The following is a 27,822-nucleotide window of genomic DNA, read 5'->3' as shown; positions in this document are numbered from 1 at the left end:
TGTGTATTTTCGCAGATAGGTTGAATTGTGAGATCAGCAGTAGCCTAGAGTCCTAACTTAGTCTTGTGTTCGTCGTGTTGAGTGTGGTTTCTACTTATCTTTCTGTTTAGCTCACCCTGTACTTATCAGTGCAGGTGGTAGGTTCCAGGCAGGTGAGGCTATAAAAGTAAATGCCAGTCAGTAGTGAGAGAGGAGAGGGCAGCTTGATGTCAAGCTGCAGCGGTTTCGTTCTCTAGTACGATTTAGTTTTGTCAAACTTCCCAGGGATCATTTGGTCTTTCTGCTGTAGGACCTTTTTATAGATAAAATGCAATTTGTTTTCACCTTCTCCTACTTCTTCAGTATTGGCTTTTTTCAAGTTGTCAGTGCCAAATAGCCTCCTCCACTCTTATCTGTGGGCTATGGTGCTACAGGGTGTATGATAGTCCTGACAGGTATTCCTCATTATTTTCTGACCAAACAGTCAGTTACAATACATCGGTTATAAAAATCTTATGACATAATGTTAATCAGTTTTATTAGTAGTATTATTATAATAGTCACAGAGAGCTTCTCTTTATTTTGAATACGTTTGCTTGATATACTGTACGACATACATTTTGGTGATTACAACATTTTAAATGCAGGACTTTTACAATGAAGTATTTTTACAGAGGGATTTTTCAACTGTTACTTCAGGGAAATGTCTTCATCTTTCTTATGCCACATTGGAAAAATCTTAAGACTTATGTTGTCTGCTTTTGTAAATGTATTATAGGTGTTTACTGATAATAGCACATACAGCACACTGTCTATTAATATTTAAATGTTGACGACATGGAACATTAAAAAAAAAAGTAAACAGTTTTGGGCACAACATATGTAGTGATAAAGAATCTGTCTTGTCATATTCTTTTCTTTTTTCTTGTAGAATTTAAACTCTAGTGTGATAAACACAAAATTTACAACACAACAATTTGCATTAAAAAACGATTCTACCTTTTTCTTAGTCACTGTCGTGTTGATTTAAGGCATGAGCTCCTGCTGGAGATGGGGTCAAGGTAGTGTGACAAAGGAAGGATGCCATGTAACACAAGTATGCCTCAGTGGAGTTGATCTGAAATATTCTACATAACTAGTCACATATTTGACAATTTCTGGTCAGTTTGGAAATATCTAAAGACAAAGAAAGGCAGGGGATTCTGAATAGTTTTATTTCTTTTCCCTTTTTTGAAACTGGTATTTTTACATTAGCGCACAGAATAGAATACTTTCAGGGATAGTTAATTAAAACATCACAAATTATCCTGTGAACAAATACCAAGCTGCTTGAAACTTGCATTTGCCATGAAGATAGAGTCAGCAGAACATTAATGCAAAACACATTTCTTGGTAAATGACGCTTGTACAACAGAAGCAACAGTAAAACTACACTTAGGTCACACCTCCTACTCAAGACAAGTTATATACAATAAATCTGCCACAGTTTTATAACTGACACACACACACACACAATCTCAAACACACACACACACATATACACACAGTCATTGTTTCCTTCCATTATGCATCGAGGGGCACGGGACACATGGACAGACAAACCAGATTGAATGCATAGAAGCAGATCTGTGTCAGAACAACACAGTCTCCCCTGTTGGAGTAGAAGGAGGTGGGCTTGATGTAGCTCCAGTCAAAGTTCCGCAGGTTCAGTGACATCTGACAGTGCTGATCGCTGAGCGCCACCAGGGCTCGCACAAAGGCATATTTGGCTGAGCAGCTGACGGCCGTCACCGTCCGCACCGTGTCAAAGTGCAGCAGAAAACATGGGTCATCCTGGAACCAGAGGGTGACACAGAATGAGACGGCATGACGTATACAAAAATATGTTGCATATACCTTCTAAAACCAGAGCAAAGATCCCCAGATTGATAATTACATTAGATAGCAAACCAATTAATATTAGAGGGGGGTGGTGAGAGTTGACAGTTTATTAATTTTTTAAGTAAAAATATTGATAAAAGCTTTAAGTAGTTTCTCCAGACACTAAAGGTTGTCACATAATATCATGGAATGCTGAAGAATCTGTGATTGTTCCCCGACTACGAAAACTTTAGTGTTTGACTGATGGAATTTGGTTGAAAGCTTCAGATGAAACTATTAGACCATAAGGTTTAGATTGTTTTCGTTTTTGTAATTTAAAATGTAAAATAATCAAATGAATTACCAGACAAAATTATTGCTTGAGATAAAGTACACAGTTGCAAAGCTTTTGTAACTATACAGAATAAAAAAGTGATTTTGAGAACATTTTACAGAAGGTGAATTATGAACACTGATGCTTTAGAATACAGAAATATAAGAAAACAAGGAATATTGTGACATTAACTACCACATCGGGGTCCCGTCCATCAACAAGAATCAGGTCATGCAGGGACCAGACCTCAGCCCTCCTGTAGCAGTCCTGGATGCTGGAGCGTTTAGTGTCCGTCTTTTTGGAGCCAGTCTTAAGTGACGGCTGAGAGATCTGACATCGCACTATACTCAACTGCACCACTTTGTTTTTTGCAACTGTGGAAAAATGAAGATACAGCTTCTTTTTAAAAGAAAGTGAACAGGTGCAGTGCAGCACAAGGAAATTCATCTGCAATAAAAGCAAGACCTATAGTTAGACTTTACACAATCATTGTTTAATACAATAATTCATACAATGATCGTAATTAATTGTAACATTGTCAGAACATGTTCTTAGAGCATCTTTAAAAGATCTTTACATATCATAATCATTCTAATGTTTACTCAAGGCATCATAGGAGGAGTACAAGACCTGAAATTGTGTTCAGTAGTTAAACATATTTATTCCTTAAAAACTGCTTTCAATTTCCCAACAACAAAGCCATTTACCTGCAACACAAATAAAATGTCGTCCCGGCGTCGGCTCTTCGATCTCAATGAACTCCACCAGTCTCTGTTTTGAAGGTCGGAATAAAACTCGCTGCATCTCCTCCCTCAGAAGAGACGACATCACTGGTGAGAGGAAGGAAAAACAATAAAAGCTGGACAGCCGTGGAAAAAGCCTTCACGTAAGCAGGAAAACAGTCAAAGAAGAAGTCCAACAAATAACAGAGTGACAAGGGATGAAGAAGAATCCAAGAGAGAAAAAGAGAGAGAGTTGAGAGAGAGATGATGAAGATCGAGGTCGAGGACGAGGACGACAGTGGAACCTGGCAGCGGAGAGGAGGGAGGAGGCTTGCTCTGGTCAGACCGTGAGAAAATATATGGTTGTGTGTGAAGTGGGCTCTAGCTCCTACACACACACACACACACACACACACACGCACACACACGCACACACGCACGCACACACACACACACACACACACACGTTCCACTCTGGTGCAGGCGAGTTTGATGCTCCAAGTTAATCTTTCATTACAGCACTGCCTTCCTTCATACTCATACTAACTACCCAAGCAGGTATCAAAGTAGAAGGGGAGAAATTAAAGGTCAATCATTTCATCATTCTACCCTTTTATAGCTTCAATTAAGATCCATTATGATGATCCTGATATTGACCCAAGTTTCCTGCAAATATGGATTTCACTCTCAGATTCGTGTTTACATGAGTCAAGTGTATCTGACACAAAGCAAAGATGGAGACTTTAAAGTAGTTTGTATGTGGTCATGCTGTATGTTCCCTCGCTGCAGACACAGACCGTCTCTGTGTTTCTTTCCGTGGTCTTTCTGTCTCTCCTCCACTCACTCAGTCACTCAGTCACTCACATAGAGACATTGATATATAATGTGGCACCCTGCCCAATGTTTGTCTGTGATTAAACGGTTGTTTTGTGGGAAAAGGATGTCCCACAGCACTCACAGCACGGTTTCCATTACCCTGTAGTAATTCAATCCCGGACAACAGTTACAAGTGAGGTGAAGCACTTAAATAGAGGGATTTTTTTTACCAGCACATAAAGGATTCAACACTTCTTTAGTGTTCACGTCTCCACAAAGCAATTTGCTGGATGTACCGATAATCAGACAGAACATAATATCACACTTTTGATCTGCTCCAGTTCATGAGAGGTGAAATTAAACAGCAAGGGACGACTTTTCCTTGGAAAAAAAAAATCAACTGACACATGAGTGTTGATTTGATTTGTTTGCAGGAAGAAAAAAAAGTGCGGCTCCATTGCATTTGTCACATTTGTGGAAACAAAGACGAGTCGCTCCGCAGCTAAGTGCTTTATTGTTGTAGTTGTTGATGATAGTTTTGTGGGTGTTCACTTGAGAGGCTTTTTGCCTCTGAGATGGAAAGATGAGAGGATGGGCAGGAAGTAGGGAGGAAATATACAAGTGTTGAATCTCATGAATAACACATGAGGTTTATTGTACTTACTTATCATAAACCTTAACCACAATATGTCTGTCATGTGCCTCAGAAAGATTATTATATGACGGAACAATTAGAGAAGAGTAGTTTTTGCAATATGTGGTGGATTTTAAGATTTTAAGCTGCAATATTTAAAAAGGTTTATATATAAATTTGTTTTTTTTTAAGAACATATATAGTCATGAGTTATTTTCCCACTGACTTTGCGGTTTGCGAAAAAACATGATAGGAAATAAAGTTATAGCAATTATAATAGTGTAAGAAGAAAATATGGTTTCTAGGGATGTATGATTGAAGAGGGCAGAGAGAAGTTGTGTGTAGCTGAAGAAGAAAGTCAGAAGAGCTGGCAGCAAGGAGGAGAGGTAGCTCTGCTTAAATCTGGAAGGCAGGATGAAGTAAAGGGAGACGGGGCAACAGGAGAACAAAAGGCTGGAGAAGAGATTAAAGGAATTTAGCAGAAGAAAGACCACTGAGAAAGCATAGGTGGCACATGTGGAAAGACAATATCAAAGATTTCTACAGAGAAAAACCAGAAAAAGTGCAGAGTCGAGTGGAATATGAGGGGCAAACTATAGTGAAGGCAGAGGAAAGTGGAGACTTGAGGAAACAGCAGAAGCCCTGAAGAAACGAGAGCAGAGGAGCTAATAACAATGACACCGTAGAGAGGAGTTAAAGACTATATAACACGGATTATGCAGGATGGTGTGATGGGCGAGGAATTGATGCGATAAGAGAAGGAAATAATGGGTGTAGGGAAAAGGGGGAAGAATCCCTAAAAAGCAGATAACGAATAATCCAAACAAACCGAAGGAGTAAATGATGACAGAGAGGAGAGGGAAAGCGAGGGGGCAAACTGAGTTCACACAGAGGAAGGAGATTGAAGGAGGGGAAAACGAGGCAGAGACGCTGCAATCACAGGTATAATGAGTCCGAGCAGGAGGGAAGATTTAATGAGGCTGGCATAATTACACCTTAAATAAACAAGCAGAGAGCCAATGAACACATTTGTTTATTGCACAGTAAGCCTAAGGCTGGAATTACAGGCGAGTCTGTTTTAAAATAGGAATGCAACTCACTGGTGTTCTCATTAAATGTATTCAACATATCAGGTAACAGATTTTACAATGGTACATATGTAGGGCTTAGTGATGCGGCCAAAAATGATATCAGGAAACACATGTTCACATCAGTTGATATCAATAATTATCATGATAAATATCACGAGTCATGTTATTATTTCTTTGGAGTTTATGGACAGATAATGACAAATACTCGATAAACAGCAATATATATACACAATACTGAGGCAGAGTATTTATGTGTTACACCTCCTCACTGTGCTTACACACTGCATAAACATATCGATTAATATAATGAACTTTTGTTATATTGCTATTGATGAAAATGATAAGTATCGACATTTTTATTACCCAGCCCTAATGGTATGTACATATTTTGTGGTAATGTGGTATTTTTGTATTCTTATTGATGATGTCCTCTTTCTAACTTGCTTCAACTGTGCTTCCTCATTTCTATGTGTCACTCATGAGATCACCCTGCAGGTCTTTATTATTATCCTGCCTGTCAGTATCTCTATACTGAGGCCATCTGGGCTCAATGAAAGGAAGTAGTGATGCGGCAGAGGATTCTTTATTTGACCTTTAACCTAATTTGACCTTGAACATTGCCTTTAGTGTTGAGGGTATTGTTTTGGTTGCTGTTATTCTAACGTGCGTTACAAATCAAGTTTGAGTCACTGATTGATAGACAGAATGATTGGTGAAGAATAGTTGAGGATGGGCTACACTTTGCATTCAGTGTAAGCTGACCTCTGTATTGTTATGGTTTTGTTATTAAATATAAAATGATCATTTAAGAATGAAGAATGAAAAGCAATTATCCAGGTGTAGCATTGTTTGAATCTTTGATGATTTAATTTAGAATTGCTTGCAAATTAAGTATTTGTCTTTTAACTGTAGTGTGTTGGAGAGCTTTCATTTTGCAGGCACTATGTGATTTATGTGTCTTGACAACATATCCTGTTATCCTATGAACAGTATAAATAGTTTTCATTTAATTTTAGATATCTCTAGTGCAGCCCTTTCATGTCCAGACTCCATTGACACTTCTTTTTTTCTATGTCACCTTGTTGTAGATGTTGTATTTTAGCCTTCATTTACTTTTTTATATATTCAACACTAACTAGCTAACAAACATGGAGAAAAATAGAAACTTGAGGCATCACAAATAAGGAAATAGGACAAAGAAAATACATCAGTATGACTGAATGATATGATACATTTTCAAAATAAAAACAGAATAAATTCACATTTGTTGTTTCTAGTGGGATAAATATCATGTACTATTTAGTCATGTGCTTCTGTCATCTTCATGTTACTTTTCTCAGAGTTGGGTTTAAAAAAATAATATGGTCGCTAAGTGGGCAAAGGAAATGAACATCTAATTTCATTACCCCTCCTGTAAAGGGCCCTAAGGTCAAATTGCACCACAATACAACTTTGTATAGCAGTTATTTATCTATAAATCTGTATTTATATTTAGCTTCAATACTCTGCCTCTGTTACTTCTGTCTTCCAATCACCTTATACTTAAAATATCTGTATTGTCATATGCTCCATTAGCACATACTTCTTTACAGTGACAGCTCTGTAGTAGTTCTGGTGGCTGGACTTTCATCTCACTGCAGTGAACTTATTCTTGACCTATTTTGACCTTTTATTATTCTTATGTGCTCTACTGGAAACCTACATCTCCCTCTGGATCAATCGAGTATCCATCCATCCATCTCTTATATAAAGTCAGGGGAACCTCGACACTGTGTGGCTGGAACGTCACTACCTGTGGGGCTTGTGATTGGATGTCGATTAAAAAGGGGGAAACCCCTTTGCCATCAGGCAAGGCCACCCCCCACCCCACCCACCCCCCTGCTCTGCACCAGTCTATGCTCTGCACCCATGGCCTCCATCCAATGTCACATTGACTGCGACCCATCCTGCATGTTCCCCCTTAAAATAAGATGATGGGTGATTCAAATGCATGTTGGTGTGGAGCTGAACACATCCAATGTAGCATTTTAAATGCGAGCGTGAACCAAATGCGTGACAAGAACAAGAACTAACTCGACGTGTCCACGTATCATCTTCGCTTCATGTGCGTGTAAAGAGGCAACACTGCGCCGCTCGTGCTCCATCACAATAACTGTCAGTGGAGCGGTCAGACGGGAACAAGCCCCAGAAACACACATCTCCACCCGCGGAGTCATTTCCCACCTCTCCCCCCCCGCCCCCGTCTCCGGAGCTCCTCTCTCCGCTGCTGCTGCTGCTGCTACTACTACTGTACTTGCAAAATAGTGCGCCCTACTGTCTCCATTGCGCATGACAGTACGGCGCACTGTGAAGTAGGCCTCCTGTTTTTCTCCCCAGCCCCCGGAGTCCTCCTGGCCCCCACCGCCTGCACTGCTCCAGTAAGTAAAACACGAACCCGCTGTAGCTCATTCAAAAGGCAGCGATCTCTTTTCTCGGAGCCCCGCAAGGGGGGCAGCGGTCGTGCAACTGTCCGTGGGGGGACCGCGGTGCTCGGCAAACGGTGTGTGTGTGTTTTTCTGTAGCCGTGCGGAAGCGGTCGGACTGCAGCGGAGGCTCCGGGACTGTTTCCGCACGCTCGAGGGAGAGCAAGGCCCAGTGACCCACATTCAGAGCAGCCCAGTGTGTGTGTGCGAGTGCGAGTGGGCGAGCGAGCGAGCGTGTGCGCGCGCACCACTGTCACTCTGTGTGTGTGTGTGTGTGTATGTATGTGTGTATGTGTGTACATACATCTGCCGCGAAAATGTTTCCACCATCGCTGGGTTTGGACGCTTCTCCTCCGCCGACATTCGCGTTTTTGTCGGACTCTGCCGGACGTTAGCCTCGGCGTGTCTCCCGCCGCGGAGCTGCTCGGTGCCGGAGGAGCGACGGTAATATTTCACCGATTATTTTCTCCTCAATGTCAGTTGTTGCGTGACAGCTCGATGCTCGGCGTTAGCCTGCACATACACACGCACACACACACTCGACTGTTTGCAGTAGTAAAGGTGAGCTGGTTTAAGGGTCGTCACCGCGTCGTTCACCGTTTGTGAGACACCGAGAGCGGCGCGAGTTAAATCTCGTGAGTGAAATGAGCAGTTTTTCCCCCCCCCGGTAGCAGGCTTAGTTAGCATGCGAGCTAACTCCATGTCCTGCCTCTATCTCGGTTTTATAATGAACACCTGTGGCACTAAAACGTTAAAACATGTTTCCGTGCATATGTCCCGAGCTTGTTGTTGTGTTGTGTTTCGGGGGAGGGGGGCTGCGTGACACCGTGTCCACGGGGCCATGTTGCTAATACCAGTGTTGATTCATTGACAATGGCGTACAGTGGGGGAGAGTCGCCCAGGGAAGAAGCCCAGGCTAATGAGGCTTCACTTATTGGCCATCAGGAGTAAATGGCTGCAGGTTAAAGGCTGCCGGAGGCTTCAGAGCAGCGTCTGTACCTGCAGGTCACTGTTGTCTCACATTCAACCTGGTGCATCTAGTGTGATCGTGCAATCAGAGGGTTTTACTCTTCCCACTGTGACCTTCCTGACCACAGTCATATCTTACTGCTAAATCCTCTTATATGGAGCTTCAGTAGGACACGGGGTGATCCAAGTGCCGCTCTGCTGTCCCACCGGTGTCTGGGACTGCCTGACAACACTGGGGAACAGCACCTTCAGACCGTCCACAATGACACCATGTCTCCTTATGTTCTGTGGTTTGTTGTACAATGTACTGTTCTGCAGCTGCTGTAGAGCTTTGGCCCAAGAACAGTTTCCCCAAGGGGACAATAAAGTATATTTGGTTGATTTTGATTTGACAACACAAATTCCCCAGATTGTTAAAATGTGGAGATTAGCTGGTTTGAATAAATTGTCAGTTGATGGAGAGAAGTTTCATATTAATATTTACATTTAGGCTCGCTGGTTGTACTCTCTGCAGCGTTGGGAAGAGGTCACATTGGGCTCTTGCAAACCGCCATGGGCATTTTTCATCATAGACGAAATGATTAGTTGTTGATAAAATAATCAGCTTATTCATAGATGTCAATTATAGAGCTGGAACAATTAGCCAATCATTCAACCATTAATCTGCAAATGTTGTTGTTGTTGTTGTTTCAGTCATTTATTGTCCAGCAAACAAACCATGCATTGCTTCCAGTTATACACGTGTGAGGATCTTCTGCTTTTCTGTGTTTTATGTCATTGTAAATGTAATATATTGTTGTTGTGGACTGGTGGTCAAACCTCATCTTGAGGTGAAGGGATTTTGATGAATAATTTTCTCAATTTTGTGACATTTTATTCCCCAAACAATTGATTGCTCAATCCATACGAATCAGTTACAGCTGAAATCTTATAGTAGTACAAATATCTTTTTTTAGTTTTGAAAATGTTTTTGGACAAAACTATTTTATTTTATTGATGGGCATTTTCTATCAATATATTGACCAATCAATTATTCAAAGAATGTTTGGTGGGTTGCAGCCTCTAGTTCCTGTTTTTAACTTGCAGCAACGAACACATTCCCTGTTGGCCTCCAGAATTTGCTTGCATGGTAAACAGTGGACACAGGTTGAGTGGCATGTTTGTTAGTCCATGGTTTTCTCATGTTGCAGGTGAGGTGTGGCTTACACGTGAGGGTTTGTTAGTGCCAGGAAGAACGGCTGCCTTCACGTGCAAGGAGTCATCTGAGGAAGTAAGTCCAAATACATTTAACCACCATTTTTTAGTCTTACCAATGCTAATAATGCAATCATAATAAGTTGTTCACACTTTCAACTGTATTAATTTATAAGATCTATTTTATTAGTTATTCATGATTTGATTCTTTATTTAAGTTGTTCACGAATATAGTACATGTAAAAATGATATATATATATATATATATATATATATATATATATATATATATATATATATATCCATCATATATATAAATATAAATATGCTAAATACATAATATAAACAGTAAAATTGTCGTTGGTTGTTTAAATGTGATTATCTACTGCACTGTTTGGTAGCTTGTTTGGTAAACAGATTTAATTATCAGTTGATCTCTTGCAGTGTGCTCCATCTAATGATAATTGACAAACTAGATCAACTGGTATTGTAAGTGAGTACTATTGTACACGTGAAACTGAAAAAGGTGTGTGTGAAAGGTCTCGGAAGGTTTATTGAGTTCATCCATTCATTTTAGGTGTTAATTTTAGGTGTTTTCTTTCCTGTATAGGATCTTTTTATTTATGGAAATTCTACTTTGTTACCTGCAGTTACAGCTCATGGCTTTAGATGGAAGATAGAAAATTGCTAAAAGCTGTGCCCAGAATGAACCCAATGACCTAATGTGATTGCACTTTCTTCTCTGATTTCTCCCACAGGTTTAGTTCACCACTATGTCTCTCCTATGGTCCGACCCCCCCTCTTGACCCCAATGACCTTAACGCCAGTCTTGACTGTAGAGACAGCTTTGACCCCAAACCCTTTTTATGACCCCTGAGAAAAGACGTTAACTGGTCACGTGCATAAGCTGCAGTGGGGTGAGAAATAAACCGCACACACTTCCATACACACATACACAGGCAACGCTATGTTTTCTAACTGAGTAAATATAATTACACAATTTAAATACATTATCGTGCAAGTGCAACATATTTTATATAAATTTACTGTGTGCCAAGCTATTCACTCATTCATGTTTTTAGTAGACTGGTTTGTACTATAAGTCATGATGGGCACTAATAGAATACTTGTTTTTCTGTCTCTCCAGGTGGTCTTCCAAATGCCTACCTCACGCTTAAAGAGCAATTCACTCCAACCACAGCCCTGATCAGCAGCCACCATGACATCAAGCGTAGGGTATGCAATGAAATACACACACACATTGCACCCAGGAGCCACTTAAAGTCCAAGTTAACGCATTTTAAATTCTACAAGGTTTATGTTGTTTCTGTGAATACAGAAAGTTTGTTTTGTATTGAACATTATATTGAGAGTTGTTTTAAAAAGTGTTGACCTACCTATTTACATACATGGTGGGGGAGGGGTAGATTATGAACTGTAACATGTAGTTGAGTTAACACCTATGTGAAGTTGTTACTAAAGATTTAGTATTAGAGGCATCATAAAAATAGTCTCTATGGTAGAACAGATTTATTGGGTTTTGTTAGATAGCGACTGATAAAGTGGCCACTAAGGAGTTTATTGCGATTTATCTTAAAATGCATGCATATACACAAAAGATGTCAAGATGTATGAGTTTGTCAGTTATTGCAAATACAATTGTTTAAGGAATTCTATCAATAATTGCATGCCCCAATAGCAAATCTGATGTCTTGCTTTATTGTGCAATACCGTATTAAAATGTGGAATATGTTAAATTATAGTTTCAATTCGTACACTTCAAAGCGTTTGCATTGACCTACATTAACTGAAACGTAAGCAAGAACACGCCTTGTTGCACGAAAGCACTCGTAACCTCCTTGGCAAGCAAAACACATTCCTTCCCACTCTCTCTCTCTCTCTCTGTCTGCCTCACTCCTATTTTTTTGTGTGACCCAAAAATAAACCTGCTCCTGGCATGTAGGAGTCCTCTATTAGCCAACATCCGTCATTAACTATTATTAACAATGCATATCTGCTTTCAAAGTGCCGACACATGTGCTCATGTGGTAAACTCTGAAATGTCTGTGTATTCTTTTCTCTCTAGGGATGATTGTAGCATCTTTGATGGGTTGATGGACGAAGATGAAAAAGACAAAGCAAAACGGTGAGATAGATACAACTAGTGAAGTATGGACTTCAGACCAATACACCCATCATTCTGTTTAACATTACATGGTATTTAAAGAATTGTGTCATGACCAGACCTAGAGTATATTTATACATGAGTATTTCTAACCTCATTGTTTCCAGGTTCACGTGACAAAGTGGTTACACTGGCTCTTTTTCAAGCATGTTGTGTCACTTAATCTGCCAAAAAACAGAACAAAAACAAACTGGCCACAAACCATTGTGAGTCTAATTCCACACTGTGGTTTGGATTGTAGCGTGTCCCGTAACAAGTCGGAGAAGAAGCGGAGAGACCAGTTCAATGTCCTCATCAAGGAACTCGGCACGATGTTGCCGGGCAACACCAGGAAGATGGACAAGTCCACCATCCTGCAGAAAAGCATCGACTTCCTGTGTAAACACAAAGGTCAGGGTTTTCTACCATCCTCACCTTCACTTCCTGTGTTTATGTTGAGCACCTCGCTGGGTGGACATTTTTTGTTTTATATTTAGCTTTGCCATTCACATTTAATACTTGCAGTGTGTACTTTACTCTTAAATTAAGTTTAACCTCCTCACTGTGTATTGTTGACATATTATGTTTGTGTTATTAATAATCATACCAGTCTTTGATTTTGTATATGTGCTGCTTTACATCGACATCCTCTCATTGTCTCTCTCCTCATAATCCTTTCTGAGCGCCTCCTGAATACTAGGATAACTTGTTGAAATATTTAATTACATCACATGGGTTACTGCTGTTATTGCTGCGCATGTTAATTAACAGACAGCTGCAACTGCTCTGGTGCACTATGATCTGCGGTTGTGTTTAACTGCCTTGTTTTGACCCTGTGCATTAAATTATCGATACATTTTTTACACCATGTTGTCCCGTGTTTTTGCCTGCTTTCTTTTTGTGTTGAGTCATGTTGAGCCATCATGTGTTTTTTCTCATAATTTCCTGCAAGACTTTTATTCTTTCTAAAAGTTCTTTCTCTCTCTTTCTCTCCTTCATCAGAGATCGCAGCTCAGTCGGAGTCGAGTGAGATCAGGCAGGACTGGAAGCCTCCATTTCTCAGCAATGAAGAGTTCACACAGCTCATGCTGGAGGTCAGAAATCTCACAATTTGCAATGTATACCTGGAGACAACCTATTTCCGCTGTTTCTTTACAGCTGAATTTAATTTCTAACTCACCTGAAGAAATTCATGCAGCTTTTTATTAATACAATTTTTTTTCAGCTACATTTTCTTTGGAATTACATATATAAATATTATTTAATTTAACCAAAGTCAAAGTTATGACAGCCTTCATCTTTTATGTATTCTCTTGCTGTAGACCAACATATCACCCACTTTTTCTTCTTGTCTTACAATATTAGGCTCTGGATGGGTTCTTTATAGCAATGATGACTGATGGGAATATCCTCTACGTCTCTGAGAGTGTCACTTCACTACTAGAACACCTACCGGTGAGTAACAGAGAATCGTATCTTTCTCCAGGTACAGTATGTAGTACTCATTTAGGTAATTGTAGAACAAGCTTGTTCTGATTTAACAAGGCAGAATGGCGTGTGTGTTAATTATGTTGAGATAAATGACAAAGTGATATTCAGCTTGGTGAACTTTAGTCAGCGCTCTAAGCCTTGGCATGACTCTGCGAGTTCAGATAAAGGCCATGTATCCCTGAGAGTTTTTTTACATAGACATATAAGGAAGCAACATGACAGTGTGCTGAATGGGGTTTGATCTTTCTCCTGATTTGTGTGTGTGTGTGTGTGTGTGTGTGTGTGTGTTTGTGTTTGTGTTTGTGTTCGTCTTCGTTCTCATGCATGTGTATGTGTGTTCCACAGGGGGACTTGGTGGACCAGAACCTGTTAAACTTCCTGCCAGTTGGGGAACACTCCGATGTGTACAAGGCTCTGTCCACGCACCCCGGCGACCCCTCCGAGAGCGTTAACCCCGATTACCTGAAGAGTCAGTAACACTCATCACTTTAATTCTTAGAGCCTCAGTTAAAAATTAAAAAAATACTGGCCAGTTTGTTGCATGATACTTTGGCATCTTTGTCACTGTTTTGTTTCAATTTCCTTCTTGCTCCTTGAAACATTTGTTTTTGTAACTTCTTAACTTTTTTTTTTTCTCTAGCTAAGAATCAAATGGAGTTCTGCTGCCATATGCTCCGTGGGGCCATTGACCCCAAAGAACCCCCCATCTATGAATATGTTAAGTTCATCGGAAACTTCAAGTCACTCAACAACAGTAAGTCAAGTAAAAGGCAGCCATTTTTAATTGGAGTCATTAATCAATTGGTATAAAATGTGAGATCAGGTAAAAGACTTGAAAAGTCAGGTGACAATTACTTCAAAGTTAAAATATGTATATCTTGGCTGTTTTGCATAACAAGCATGCGTGTTCATGGAAAAGTCCTCCAGTATGAAGTTACTGTGAATGAATCACATTACATGCATTATCAATGGAGCCACACAGAACCACATTAAACAGTTTAATCCCTGACTGTGTTCTCTGTTGTTGAAGTTCCCAACGTGAAGAGGAACGGTCTGGCAGGAGTCTTACAGCGGTCGCTAAAACCTGCTTTTGATGACCAAGTGTGCTTTGTAGCCACTGTTCGACTGGCCAAACCACAGTTTATTAAGGTACCCCCAAACGTCCATACACACTAATGGGAAATCACATAGTCATCACCTAATAATATCTAATGATCCTCCTGTTGTTTTATGCCTCTGTGACTATGTTTTTAGGTGATCCATCCTTTCACTCTTGTGAACTTGAACTCAAAGATGAAATGATCAGATTTTTTCTGGTCAAACATTTCAGGTCAAGTTCTCTATGACCTCACATTTTGTAAATGCAGTTAATCTTTCAAGGGAATTTCTCTACTTCTAGTACAAACGTGCACTTAGATTCAAAGAGGACCTGAGTAGGTCAAAGTAACCTCATAAAACATGTTTTTTGCTGTAATATCTCTGGAAATGGGATTTTTTTTTTAATATGGCACTGGTTTCACTTTCACAACTCTAGGATGACTTGATAAACACTTGGTGGTCAAACTCACAAAACACTTAATAAGCTTTAAATTAAGTATTACCTTATAATCATTTATTCTTAATTTACTTTATTATTTCAATGTCTTCACTACATTTATTATAAGAGTGTGAACAGACATGGAAGTAAACTGATTTGCTGAGGCAAACAACTGCGAGATGTTGATTCTAGTTGTTTTTTCTATTTGCAGGAGATGTGTACAGTGGAGGAGCCCAATGAAGAATTCACGTCCAGGCACAGTTTAGAATGGAAGTTCCTCTTTTTAGACCACAGGTAAACACACAAACACACTCCTGCCACATGTTATCTCCATATTTACTACAGTGTCTGGCCAGTGGGGCAAATTTGAACTATGAACATCGAATTTACATGACAGGTATTTCTATGAGATATCGTCCTATAATGTAATGTAATGTTGCCTTCTCCTCTTCAGAGCTCCACCAATCATAGGTTACCTTCCTTTCGAGGTTCTGGGAACATCAGGGTATGACTATTACCATGTGGATGACCTGGAGACGCTAGCAAAGTGTCATGAACACTGTGAGGGCTCCTATTTATAAAAAAAAAAAAAAAAAAGATTCTTTGTAAAAGCCTGTCTCTGCTTGTTGTCACTAACACCTCTGCTCTCGTACACCTGCGTCTCTCTCCTGTTCAGTGATGCAGTACGGTAAAGGGAAGTCTTGCTACTACCGTTTCCTGACTAAAGGTCAACAGTGGATCTGGCTGCAGACACATTACTACATCACCTATCACCAGTGGAACTCTAGACCTGAGTTCATTGTCTGCACACACACAGTTGTCAGGTACTGCAGCTGAATCCAGTCTCATCTTCCCTTGTTTTAGGACAGATTTTTTTTTTGCTCTGATGATTAGATATTTCCAGACCCTTATCTACTTTTATGATCTATGTACTTGTGAAGCAGCATTTCTAAGTTGTCTCTCAAACACAACACTGTTTCCATATCTGTCGGTCTCTGACCTCCCTTTTTTTGTCCAAACTGCAGCTACGCAGAAGTGCGGGCAGAACAGCGCAGGGAGCTGGGTATTGAGGAGACAAACACAGATGTCACTATGGATAAGGTGAGAAATTACTACCAGAAATCACCTATACTTTTCAGAAATACATTATCCGTATTATTTAATAACAATAAACAAGAAAAAGAAATGTAATATTATATATATATATATATATTTGTTGTTTGAGTTTTCTAATGTAAATTGCCAAAAAAACCCAACATTTTTATCAATTTATTTCTGTTTATATCACTGAATGGGGATCTCCCTTTGGCCTTGAATGCAGCAAATGACCTATTTTGCTGGTCCATCTAATAACTATTCAGGAGTATGTATTGGTAGGATATCAGGCCAAAGCACGGGCAGTTTATTTACGAATGTGGTTTGGCTTTAATTAGATTGAATGATCTTTTGCTCACTTCACCAACCAGCTTTGTCATTTCCAACTATATTAAGTCTGATTTTTGTTTTGAAAGGATCATCATGTCCATTTTTCCTCTGCTTGTCTGTGTTTAGAGTCAAGACTCTGGCTCAGAGTCACAGCTGAATACATCAAGCCTCAAGAAGGCTCTGGAGCGATTTGACCGCAGCCGAACACCCTCATCCTCCTCGCAGAGTTCCCATAAGTCCTCGACGCATGTCTCAGACAACACTTGCACTTGTAAGGAGAGACACAACCTGCTTTGAATTTACATACATACACCTTTAGACTTATCTTCTTAAGAGGAGCTATTGGCCCATCAGTTCCTTGTGCTCATTTCAGTTAATGGGATGTCGAGGCTCTGTAATAAGATGATATGGTCAGCATATTCTGATTAGGACTGAAGCTCATCAGCGATTCTTTCTCTGCAGCCTCCAAGCTACACATGGACACCGCCACACCTCCTCGGCAGTCGCTAGCCTCCACCATGGAGATGACTTCACAGCGTCGCTCGTCCATCAGCAGCCAGGTGAGACTTCATAGGCTTAAAGCAGTTACAAATAGCAAACCATAATGCAATGGGGTTTAGGTGTATTTATACATCAGATTTGTCATAATACTGTTGATCCTGTGTGTATTTACAGTCGATGAGCTCTCAGACCACAAGCCAGAGTGTGACTCCAAGCATGATCCCTCAACAACAACAACAACAACAGCAACAGCAGCAGCAGCAACAACAACAACAACAGCAACAGCAACAACAACAGCAACAACAACAGCAACCGCAACCACAACAGCAACCACAGCAGCTACAGACAAACGTACAGGTGAGAATGATGGCACTAAATGACTGTTTGGCTACTATCATTACATAATGTGCTGTTGAGTAGAGTAGAAACAATATTTGGATTGATTAAAATTTTCAATTATAAATCAATGTATGACAATAATAAGCAGTTTGATCAACAATAATCATCATTCACTGCAGCCCAGTTTGATACCTGCTCATTACCAAGTGTTGAACATCACCAGTTGCTGCTTACCGCACACACACAGGGGATACCACTGAAGTATCTAACCTGCTCTTTCTTTCCTCTCCTCCCACAGCCGGTGATGGAGTTCACGGCGCAGGTGAACGCCATGCAGCACCTAAAGGAACAGCTGGAGCAGAGGACCAGATTGATCCAGGCCAACATCCAGAGGCAGCAAGAGGAACTCCAACACATTCAAGATCAGCTGCAGAGAGTCCAGGGACAGGGCATTCAGGTGAGATATAGACATATGATGGCTGTCAAGGCAGCAGCATTTTAAAATGTCAAGTTTAATTCAGGTCAAGTTTATGTCATTGTAGGTTTATTAATTATTTCTTTAGTTGACATATGCTCTCTAGCATTTGCTCATAACTTATTCACAACCTAATGTGCAGAGCTGCTGTCAGAGGTGTCAGTGACTCAGACTCATTAACACCCTGGCAGCTGGACAGAGATATTCCCCTCTAAAGTTTTAGAGTAAGACATCGCCCTTCCAACCAATCAGAAGAGGCCAAAGGGAGGGGTGGGATCTCGCGACTGTAAACCGATACACAAACACGCTTCTGGCTCCACTACTCCACTGGCACGAGGCTTCAAGCTAGTATTAGCTGCTGGATGACATCTCTGTGGCTGAGTCAAAGACTAGGAGGCTCATGACTCCTGCATTAGTCAAGACAGTGAGCAAGAAGCATTATTAATGTATGCTTGTAACCCTGTATACCAGCACTTTTCGAATTAAATTCAAATAACTAGAAGGGCATTTAGAAAGCTCATATGTCCTATAACCATATTGTATTTAAATGTATTGCAATCAGATACATAACTGCTAGCAAACTGCAAACATTTAACACAGGCAAAATATCAATTCTCTAATATAGTTGAAAGTAAGATTTGATACCGTACAGCAACTGAATGAAATGCATCACTCTGTGGATCTGCACTTAATATGCCTGTTTATAGATATTGGCCCACTACACATGCCTGATTTTTCACCAAAAGATATCTGCCATATTTCTTGAGAAATTCCCACAAATGTTTAAAAAATATATAATAAAATAAAAAGTGGAAAACAAATTCCCGGACACCCCCCCTAAATTGAATACACCAAAAGTTAACAGGTTCTTTCCTGACACATTTTGCATCCTTCTGCCAAGTTTCAAGAAAGTGGTCCAGTGGTTTTTGCAAACAGACAGATAAACAGACAATGAAAACATAAACATTTTGGTGGAGATAATAAACCAGAGAGCTACTTCAGTTTAGTGTAAACTTTACTTTTTACTTTACTGTCAGCATAACTACACACTTACCTTTTTAAAAAGTCATTTCTCTTTTCAAAGCAATCAAAAGCTCAGCAGCGACATTTATGTTTCTCCCCATGATTGTTTTCAAATGTATAAAAAAATCAGCCCCTTGAACAAAACTGTCATTCTTTGTCTCTTTTTTAAAAAAAGTCAGTGTATCTTGTTTAGTCTTTTCCTGTTGAATTGTACCGAGCTTACCTGACCTAGATCAGGACTGCAATCATGCATTATGTATACACACACAGACCACTGAGGGTGATTCATTTGATCTCGACAGATGTTGCTGCAGCAGGGTGGAGCGATGAACGTACAGCTCCCTCAGGTGGGGTCGGTCCAACAAACAACTTCTTTGACCAATCAGGTCCAGCAAACGACGATTAACCCCATCCAATCGGGAACTCAGCAGCTCACCATCCAGCAGCAGGCGCCTGCCCCCCAGCAGAGCTTACAGCAGCAGACCAACACCCTCACACAGGTTGAACACACTCACTCACTCACTCACTCACTCACTCACTCACTCTCTCTCTCACACACACACACACACACACACACACAGGCCAGAACAAAATGTTCAGGTCAGAACAAAATGTCCCGACTGTATTTTGCATGATTTGCAACTTGTGCATGATGGATTTCCAATATGATCATCTGTCGTCCTCAGATAAATTGGCCATATTTGTAACTTGTTGCTTAAAATCTGCTAAATTCAAGGTCCCCTTCGATCAGTATTGTTGGTCACATTTATGTGGAGATTTTAGATCTGGAGTTTTTAGAGACAGTGCTGTTTTGTAGAGTTGTAACAGGAAGTGCCACAGGGGATGCTGTGTGTTTAATCATGTGAGAGGCTCACAGGGACATCCAAGTCTTGTAAAGCATTCATAGTCGTGTTTGAAAATACCCTGTATGATCTATTATTATTATTACAAAAAGACTTATACAGTAAGCCAGATATGGGTCATCTTTGTCTTCTTGGCACGGCTGCAGTAAAACCTTTTCCTTCCCATTATCTATTGCATAGACCTCTTGCTACTGTAGATTGAAACAATGTGATGATAGTTCTGGATTTTCGACCTCACTTAATTTGTATTCGCTGTTTACTGTTTGTTTTGTGTTGTGTTTTATGTATTTGAAACTGGCATTGCAGAACCTTTGTCTCCCCCTTCTGGCAGTTAAAATAATTACACAAACAGGGCTCTCCAATGAGGAAAAGCCACACCAGTGGTCGTCCACATGTTTCCTAGATGTTCCTCTGAAAACCACTTTTCTTGGACACTTTCTTGCCTTTTTCACCATTGGCTTCACCATGCTCCTAGTTAGCTTACTCCATCTCCATCACTACGATTGCTCCCCTCTTCAGCTCTGGCAAACCACTCATTACTCTGTGACATGAAATACATCCCTACTAGGAGTTGAACACAGGAATGTGCTTATAGACCAGATTTAAAACTCTGCAATTTACCTGGCACCGTTTGGCTTAATCAGCATTGAATAAACGTGTCGTCTGGCTTGGGATTGAATATAAGGGATGTTCATTTATATGCACAAGTCCACTTTTAAACTGTGTTCGAATTGGACTTGTACTAATATGAAATCAAACAGGGAAAACTGCAGTAATTCACAAAAAATAGGCCCCTACTCAGTCTTCTCTCTTTTATAGAAATTCATCTCATGTCCTTCCAATATTCTCCACTTTGCCCATCTGCAGCCCCAACGTCAGCCCCAGCAACCTGCCCAGGCTCAGCCCCAGACCCAGGGCTCTGTATCTGCCCCACTGTACAACACCATGATGATTTCCCAGCCCGGGCAGCCCAACGTGCTGCAGATCAGCACCAGCCTGCCGCAGAACAACACACCACAGGGCACAACCGTGGCCACCTTCACACAGGACCGACAGATACGGTATGAAGACGAGAAGCACCGCTGATACAGAGACATACTGCTCCTTAATAACCAAGCTGTTAACCAGAATATTTAACATGCTGTATCATTTGTGGATGCTGAAATGCATTGTTTGTTATTGTTTTTTTCCCCTTCTTACTCGCTCCAGGTTCCCAGCAGCGCAGCAGCTGGTGACCAAGCTGGTGACGGCTCCAATGGCATGTGGGGCAGTCATGGTGCCCACCTCCATGTTCATGGGACAGGTGGTCACCGCATACAACCCCTTTGGTGGGCAACAGGTAAGAACAAAGCCATGACTCACCGAGGAACTGAAGAAACAGATCCGGGGCCTCATTTATAACTGTTGCCTACGCATCTTTCAGACCCCATTTTGTGTGCACGTCCCTTCTCACGCAAAGAATATGATCCATAACAACAAACTTGACGGGATAATGTGCGCACTTGTCCGCAAACTGTCACCCATGTGTATTATAGATCCCCTTCATCATTAACATTAAACCCAGCAGAATGTTTCTGCTTGCACACAACCGAGTGATTAATAGTTTTTAATAATATCTTCTTATAACGCTGCGCCTGTATCACCAAATACGACTCAAATTTTCATATAATTTGTCTGTGGGTGTAAAATCACTGCAGTGAATGTGTGTGTACTGTCAGGTGCACAGAGTGCATAGAGCACACTTGAGACCATTTACAAAAAATAGATAAACTGTTTTCACCTTTAAACCTCAATTTCCAAATAATGAACCAGAGTGGAGGTTAGGACACGACTGATGTGCGAAGTAATTGGTCCGATTGCTGTAAACGTAAATACTGTGTAATGCAGCATGATGGATGCACTGGCCCATGATGATGACTGAATCATCAGCTGATATAGAATCTATAGAGCTGTGATCTTGGATCTTTGTGCTAAACTGAGTCCAATATAAGACAGACCGACCGATGGAACCGAACCATCCCAGTTCAATCTCAGGTTCTCATCCCTCTGGGTTAATTAGCCGACAGGTATGTGTTCGATATGAATCATTTTTACTTTTCTGCTTAAAGTCACTTTTGGAAATACAATAATTCTGTTAACTTTTATAGATTGAGGATATCACAGCTGTCTCTAAATTTATTAATCCTGCCGTTTTGGATGATTAAAATACGAACAGGTTTTAGTCGCACAATTCCTCTGGATAAATGAAGTCCTGAAATTATTATCATAGTGGTATTTGAGATTGAAAAGAAGAAAACATACTGTAGAATATTCTGAATGGTCTGAAAGCAGTTCAAAAAGAGGTTAAATCTATTTCCTTGGCTATTAAGACATTTTAAAGAAAAGGTTTTTGCTTGTTGAAGTTGCTTCATCTTTCTCAAATGTTTGAAACCTAAGAAATATTTAGAGGATTAACAGACCACAGGTGCAATGTTGTTAGAATAGTTTACACATTTTTTACATATTTATATTTCCTGTACAAAATATCTTGAAAATTTGAGTCCTTAATAATCAGTAGTATAAGTGATATCAGTGAAACTCAATCCAAAGGAATCCAAAAGCACAAAATGGACTTTAATATTCTAAACAAAACTTAATTTATTTGTCCTCCTTGTTTTGATTATATGTCCTGTTCTGTGTTAACTTCTTTGTCACTTCAGCAGGCGGGCCAGACCCTTACTCTGCAACCGGCCCAACCGACTCAAGGTCAGCTTGATGGCCAAAACCAAACAGCTGTGGTGGCTCAGAGCGGCCAGCAGGGGCAGCAGCAACAACAGCAATTTCTACAGGTATCAGTAGAGGGCAGCAAATACCATTGCTCTAAACAAGTGTCTTTTAATACAGTGTAAACTGTTTTTGTTATCCATATTAACGGTGAATTACTATATCTGTGATCATTATAAGCGGTTTCCACTATACAAGGAATAATGTAATTTATGTACTTTTATTATGAATTTATTGTATTTATTTGTAGTTGTTTATGTATGTAAGTGTTTTGCTTAGATACACAAGAAGAGAGAAAGGGCTTTATTGATTAGAAAGGATGAAAAGCATTATTTGTTTCATATTCTAATATTGTTGCACTGTTCTGTCAGGGCACTCGTCTTCTTCATAGTAACCAGTCTACCCAGCTGATTCTGCAGGCAGCTTTCCCACTCCAACAACAGGGCACATTCACCCAGGCGACACACCAACAGCAAACACAGCAGCAGCAACAACAACAGCAGCAGCAACAACAACAACAGCAGCAGCAGCAACAACAACAGCAGCAGCAGCAGCAAAGGCAACAACAGCAGCAACAATCTCACCACCAGAGGCACCAGCAGCAGCTAAAACCACAGCCCCAGAAACAGCCGAAAGCCCCATCGTCACACAGAACTGACAGCGTCAGCAGCCAACCCCAGTAAAGTCTGGAGGAAACAGTTCAAACCTGGGGAAGTGAAACTGTTGAGAGATTTGCTGCCCACATTTGCTCTTGTTGTGTGGCTGCCGCAAACTTCCTTTTCCCCTAAAACCGTCGCCCTCTCTTCCTCCGACCGAAAGAAACGAATCATAGGAAAGAGGAACGAGTCCACCAGGAACTCACTGAGGATTGTCCCCATGGCAACAAGACGGATTAAAATCCCCTTTTCCCTCACTTCAGGCGGTGCAGTGAGGGAACTCAATTCTCCGTGGAAACCCCACAAAAATTCAGAGAATACCTTATCACCACGGTAACGACAGACTTTTTAAAGGTGTTTCAAAGTGTACAGATTTACTGTATGATAAAAAAAGAAAACATGTAAATATCAGTATAGCCTAACAGGAAACAGAAATGTAGTATTTTATATGATTGCATGGAAAGAATAACTGTGTAAGCTTTTATTAGTCGCTTTTGAAAACTGAATTTTTACTTTGTTCTGGTCAAATAGGGAGCAACGATGTGCTCTTCAAGACCCCCTGCTCTTCCCCCCACGTCTCTTAAAAAAACAAAAGCAAAAAAAGTCCAGATTATGGCTTTAAAGTTCTGTCAGTTTGTTTAAAAAATTGTTGGGCTTGGGGTTTTTTGTGAAAGTTGTTAAACTGTCTCTGAGACAATATGGCTCTTTTTAAACTTTGTAATCACACATTATATTTGGCAAGAAACAAGATTACAGTTGAACTGGATTATTTGCAGGATGATCACTGTACGTATAACGGGTTTAGTGATTCCAAGTGCCAATAACATAGTCGATTTATGTTTTAGTTTTTTTTCTCGAGCAGACTATTCAAAGGCGTATATATTTTTCAGCAAAATATTACCCCTAATAAACTTATTGCGTGTGTATATAGTAGGGATTATTTTTTAACAGAGAGCCCTATACATAACAAACAGTATATCCTCAACCTCCTGAAACTTTAGCACTTGATGTGGCTGTGTACAGTAAATCACTGTCCAGACCTAGTTGTTTGTAATCTGTGGTGTGATTCTGTGAGATAATGTGCGTTTTTTGGGAATACAATCTTTATGTGGGTGTGTGTGCATGAGAATGTGTGTGGTTGTGTGTGTTTGTCGCCCCTCGTGTCTTACAATAAATGACTTAGTAAGGGTTTTGAAGTTGCTGGATGGTACTTGTATTCTCAGGAATGTGGAAAGTTTTGCTTCTGCCTCAGTCTGGAACCAGAACAGGAAGGATTAGACAGTGATGCTGCAAAGACCAGAGGAAGAAGTGTCCGTGACGGGCGTGGTTATCTAATCCGAACCCGATTTCTTAGAGCCATCATCGTTTCGTTATTAAAGTAGAAGTGCAGGTTGACGTCTCCAAAGAGTGGAGTGGAAGAATATATATATATATATATATATATATATATACAGTTTTTATTGTTGAGATAAAGTAGAGAAGAAATATAAAGGAACAGTTTTTTTTTTTTTTCAGCGGACTTTGTTGCACCAGCGAACCTCTCGGTCTTCTGTATTATCAGTGTTTTATCCTCTGTCTCTCTTCCTAGGCCTCAGAAACCCTCATGCAGTTCAGTTCGCTCATGTCTCAGTTCTCAAACAGCAGTTAAAAAAGCAGGAATGAGCCCAGGTCCGTTTGGAATGAAACGGAAGTGGGCTTATCCCCTGCACTACAGTCGTAAAGCCATATCAAACAGAAAAGCCTTGGAATGGAGGAAGTGAAGTGGTCGGTAATGGAGCATTTAGAATGTGTCGTTTTGTCTCCCAGTGTAGTTAAAACTGCGTGTGTGCCTGTGAGTGAGTGTGTGTGTGTGTGTTTGTGTGTGTGTGTGTGTGTGTGTGTGTGTGTGTGTGTGTGTGTGTGTGTGTGTGCCTGTGAGTGAGTGTGTGTGTGTGTGTTTGTATGAATATAGTGTGTCCTCTTCTTGATCCTACTTCTTGTATCACTCGGGGGTCAATATTGATTTCCCCTGGAGATAGCCAATCAGTTCTTGCGTTGCAGTATAAAGAAATAATTGTAATATTCAAGAAACTTCCTCTCCGGTGGGGCTCAGTGTTCTGAAAGCCCATGTGTGGGACAGCTCAGCTTGAATACGTGTGTGTGTGTGTGGTGTGTGTGTGTGTGTGTGTGTGTGTGTGTGTGTGTGTGTGTGTGTGTGTGTGTGTGTGTGTGTGTGTGTGTGTGTGTGTGTGTGTGTGTGTGTGTGTGTGTGTGTGTGAGAGAATGAGTGTGTGTGAGAGTGAGAGAATGAGTGTGTGTGTGTGTGTGAGAGAATGAGTGTGTGTGTGCATGTTAATTGTCACTGTAACCCAGTATATTTTCATATGGAAGTGTGTGAGTGTGTGTGTGTTTCTGTGATTGGAAAAGGATGCATGTGAGGTAATGCAGAGCATTGGTCACCTGTCGGGCTAAGACGGGCAGCGTTATTGTTTTACAATGACGGTCTGCTCGACAAGAACTTATCACAATAACTACACATCAGACCAGTCTGGAGCAGTGACCCTACGAATAGTAACGTTTAGAATAAGTGTGTGACGTACAGGGTCAAATCCTCCTCCTGTTTTTCCACAAAAAATAGATTTCTTACTGAGGGTCGTACTATTCAAACCAGGTCTTCCACTCATCACATAGCATATATATATATATATATATATATATATATATATATATAGATCCTCTATAGACTAGTTTGTGTTGAAAGCATCACTCTGAAGGGTCATGTTGAAACCTTTATAGTTTGTGTCACTGATACCCAGCCCAAAGAATGTAAAGGTGTGTTAAAGAGACTCATGGATGTTGTAACTGTTGATTTATGGAGAACCCATGACAGGCTTTGTGATGAAGGAAAACAAGGGGTGTGAAAAAAAAAAAAACTCTAACGGCAAGAATCCACACTGAACTACAATCTTATTTACAAGCTTTGCATTGTAAATTAACGCCTGAATGTTTCACCAATACCAACTTTGTGTTTCTGTCTTTACTCAACAATAATGTTGTGACAACATCTGGTTGGGATGAAAAAAATCTATAAAAGAGTTTGAGGTGTAGGATATTGGAAATGGGACGCCACTGACAAGGAAGCTAGACCCCGCCCCTCCACACAGGTCACTTTTCCACGACACAAATTTGGTTCTGAAGAGTTCTAGTTCTAGTATAATTCTGTACACATACACAAAGCTACGTACACAAGTATTCAGTGTAAAACGGTGCTATGCTCACCTGTACTGTATGTATATCCCTCATTCTGCTCTTGAACTGTGATCCTTTATCTACCCCAAAGTCAAATGTAATAATCAATATTTTGAAGCAAAAATGTTTGCTATTATTATAATCCCCCCCCCCTCCCCCTCTTGGTCATTTTGAAAATAAAAACAGTTGCAAATATTATACCTGACACACGTCTGCTGCCTTTCTGTTGTGTTTGCGTCTATTAGCCGAGCTGGTGGTGTGGCTCCACATCTGTCAGCATCTGTCCACCAACTGTTTGATGGGATGTAATTGAATTTTCTTTTCTTTGTTTGATTAACGGCTCAAATTTTGGATGACTCTCCATGAAGTTTGGTGCAGACGTCCTTCCAGGTCCTCAAAATGAGTATAATCAAGTCAGTATGTTCATTTGTGCCATCCATACAGCGGTGCTTTGTCTGCTGCTGTTTGGCTTATCAACATACCAAACTAAAATGGCGTACGTTTCTCTTAAACATTAGCGTATTAGTTTTATTATCATGGTGACATTAGCCTTTAGCTCAATAATGGTCATGGTACAGATTGTGGTCATGGAAGTCTTGTGTCACAAAAACAGGACCAGACTTTCCACTTCTTCCTCAGTTATGATATATGAGGTGTTTTGCATGTTTTTATGATGTAGCAGTGAATATAATCATTGACTTTTTAGAAATAAAACGTCATCAAGTCATCATTTTATCCAGTAAGCCGTTTATGTTGAATATTGATTAACAAATCTTTGACCTTTGAGTTCAAGTGCCCATTTCACCCAATTCCCTCATGGTGTTCCTGAGATAGCGTGAATTCTCAAGACAGTGTAAATAAAGATGAACGCTGTGTCTCCGCTTCCTCCCACTATCCAGAAATGAAGCCAAAATATCCCAGATACGAAGGCGGCCATCTTGCACATTTGGAGCCAGAGTCTGCACAGTAGCAGTGGATGGAGTCGGGTTAGCGAGGTACTTGGTGAGTCTCTCTCAACTGTCGATGTCAAATGTCCCCTTATTTTTATAGCATCAAATAAACTGATTAAAATCAAACTTACTGGAAAAAACAGCACTTGAACAAGCATCAGTGTGAACTACCTAAAATGATTATTATCATGATTATAAATTTGACTTTTTAGTTTGGTTGAGATCCCATCCACTAACATGGAGGAGGTGGAATTTATGACCTCAAGATGCTTTGGCTTCACTTTTGGGAAGCAGTCATGTCATCCATGTTTCAAGTCTATGCTCGAGGGTGGGACAGAAAACACGA

At 40.4% G+C, this 27,822-nt stretch overlaps 2 protein-coding genes and 1 long non-coding RNA gene across 6 annotated transcripts; 2 read left to right on the top strand and 1 right to left on the bottom strand.

Moving 5' to 3' along the window:
- Positions 1–606: 606 nt before the first annotated feature.
- Positions 607–8,262, bottom strand: si:dkey-245p14.4 (uncharacterized protein LOC563576 homolog). The gene is made up of 4 exons (XM_034583263.1): positions 8,203–8,262; positions 2,881–3,003; positions 2,369–2,547; positions 607–1,812 (listed from the first exon to the last, which is right to left on the bottom strand). The coding sequence occupies exons 2-4, from the start codon at positions 2,999–3,001 to the stop codon at positions 1,543–1,545; spliced, it is 570 nt and encodes a 189-aa protein (XP_034439154.1). The 5' UTR covers positions 3,002–3,003; positions 8,203–8,262; the 3' UTR covers positions 607–1,542.
- On the top strand, positions 7,607–24,789 carry clockb (clock circadian regulator b). 4 transcript variants are annotated; one of them, XM_034583249.1, is made up of 24 exons: positions 7,607–7,853; positions 10,058–10,137; positions 10,820–10,978; positions 11,209–11,297; positions 12,148–12,207; positions 12,488–12,636; positions 13,228–13,319; positions 13,591–13,680; positions 14,062–14,185; positions 14,357–14,470; positions 14,747–14,865; positions 15,465–15,547; positions 15,708–15,814; positions 15,930–16,077; positions 16,279–16,354; positions 16,805–16,949; positions 17,141–17,238; positions 17,354–17,536; positions 17,817–17,975; positions 19,319–19,516; positions 20,747–20,940; positions 21,089–21,218; positions 22,582–22,707; positions 23,014–24,789. In XM_034583249.1, exons 4-24 carry the CDS (start codon positions 11,281–11,283, stop codon positions 23,323–23,325), a joined length of 2,724 nt encoding a protein of 907 aa, XP_034439140.1. In that variant the 5' UTR covers positions 7,607–7,853; positions 10,058–10,137; positions 10,820–10,978; positions 11,209–11,280; the 3' UTR covers positions 23,326–24,789. The 4 variants fall into 4 exon arrangements, with proteins under 4 accessions (XP_034439140.1, XP_034439131.1, XP_034439124.1 ...); XM_034583240.1 differs by having other exon boundaries at positions 7,613–7,853; positions 22,579–22,707; XM_034583233.1 differs by lacking the exon at positions 7,607–7,853 and adding an exon at positions 7,878–7,975 and having other exon boundaries at positions 22,579–22,707; positions 23,014–23,325.
- A 441-nt stretch (positions 24,790–25,230) lies between these two features.
- Positions 25,231–26,731, top strand: LOC117760328. Its single transcript, XR_004613661.1, has 2 exons — positions 25,231–25,446; positions 25,584–26,731. It is a non-coding gene; the product is annotated as an uncharacterized LOC117760328 (long non-coding RNA).
- Positions 26,732–27,822: the final 1,091 nt, after the last annotated feature.

Source organism: Hippoglossus hippoglossus, chromosome 1 (assembly GCF_009819705.1).
Source record: "Hippoglossus hippoglossus isolate fHipHip1 chromosome 1, fHipHip1.pri, whole genome shotgun sequence".
Taxonomy (NCBI): Eukaryota; Metazoa; Chordata; class Actinopteri; order Pleuronectiformes; family Pleuronectidae; genus Hippoglossus; species Hippoglossus hippoglossus.
This window is presented reverse-complemented; position numbering and strand designations above follow the sequence as displayed.

What these genes read in the sequence shown, in the direction of transcription:
- si:dkey-245p14.4 (XM_034583263.1), bottom strand. Translation starts at nt 3,001, where the DNA reads ATGTCGTCTCTTCTGAGGGAGGAGATGCAGCGAGTTTTATTCCGACCT. An exon ending in ACATTTTATTTGTGTTGCAG is followed by an intron (nt 2,548 to 2,880) that starts GTAAATGGCTTT and finishes ATTTTTCCACAG; the next exon opens with TTGCAAAAAACAAAGTGGTG. An exon ending in ATGGACGGGACCCCGATGTG is followed by an intron (nt 1,813 to 2,368) that starts GTAGTTAATGTC and finishes CTCTGGTTCCAG; the next exon opens with GATGACCCATGTTTTCTGCT.
- clockb (XM_034583240.1), top strand. An exon ending in TCACACAGCTCATGCTGGAG is followed by an intron (nt 13,320 to 13,590) that starts GTCAGAAATCTC and finishes TTACAATATTAG; the next exon opens with GCTCTGGATGGGTTCTTTAT. An exon ending in CAGATGTCACTATGGATAAG is followed by an intron (nt 16,355 to 16,804) that starts GTGAGAAATTAC and finishes GTCTGTGTTTAG; the next exon opens with AGTCAAGACTCTGGCTCAGA.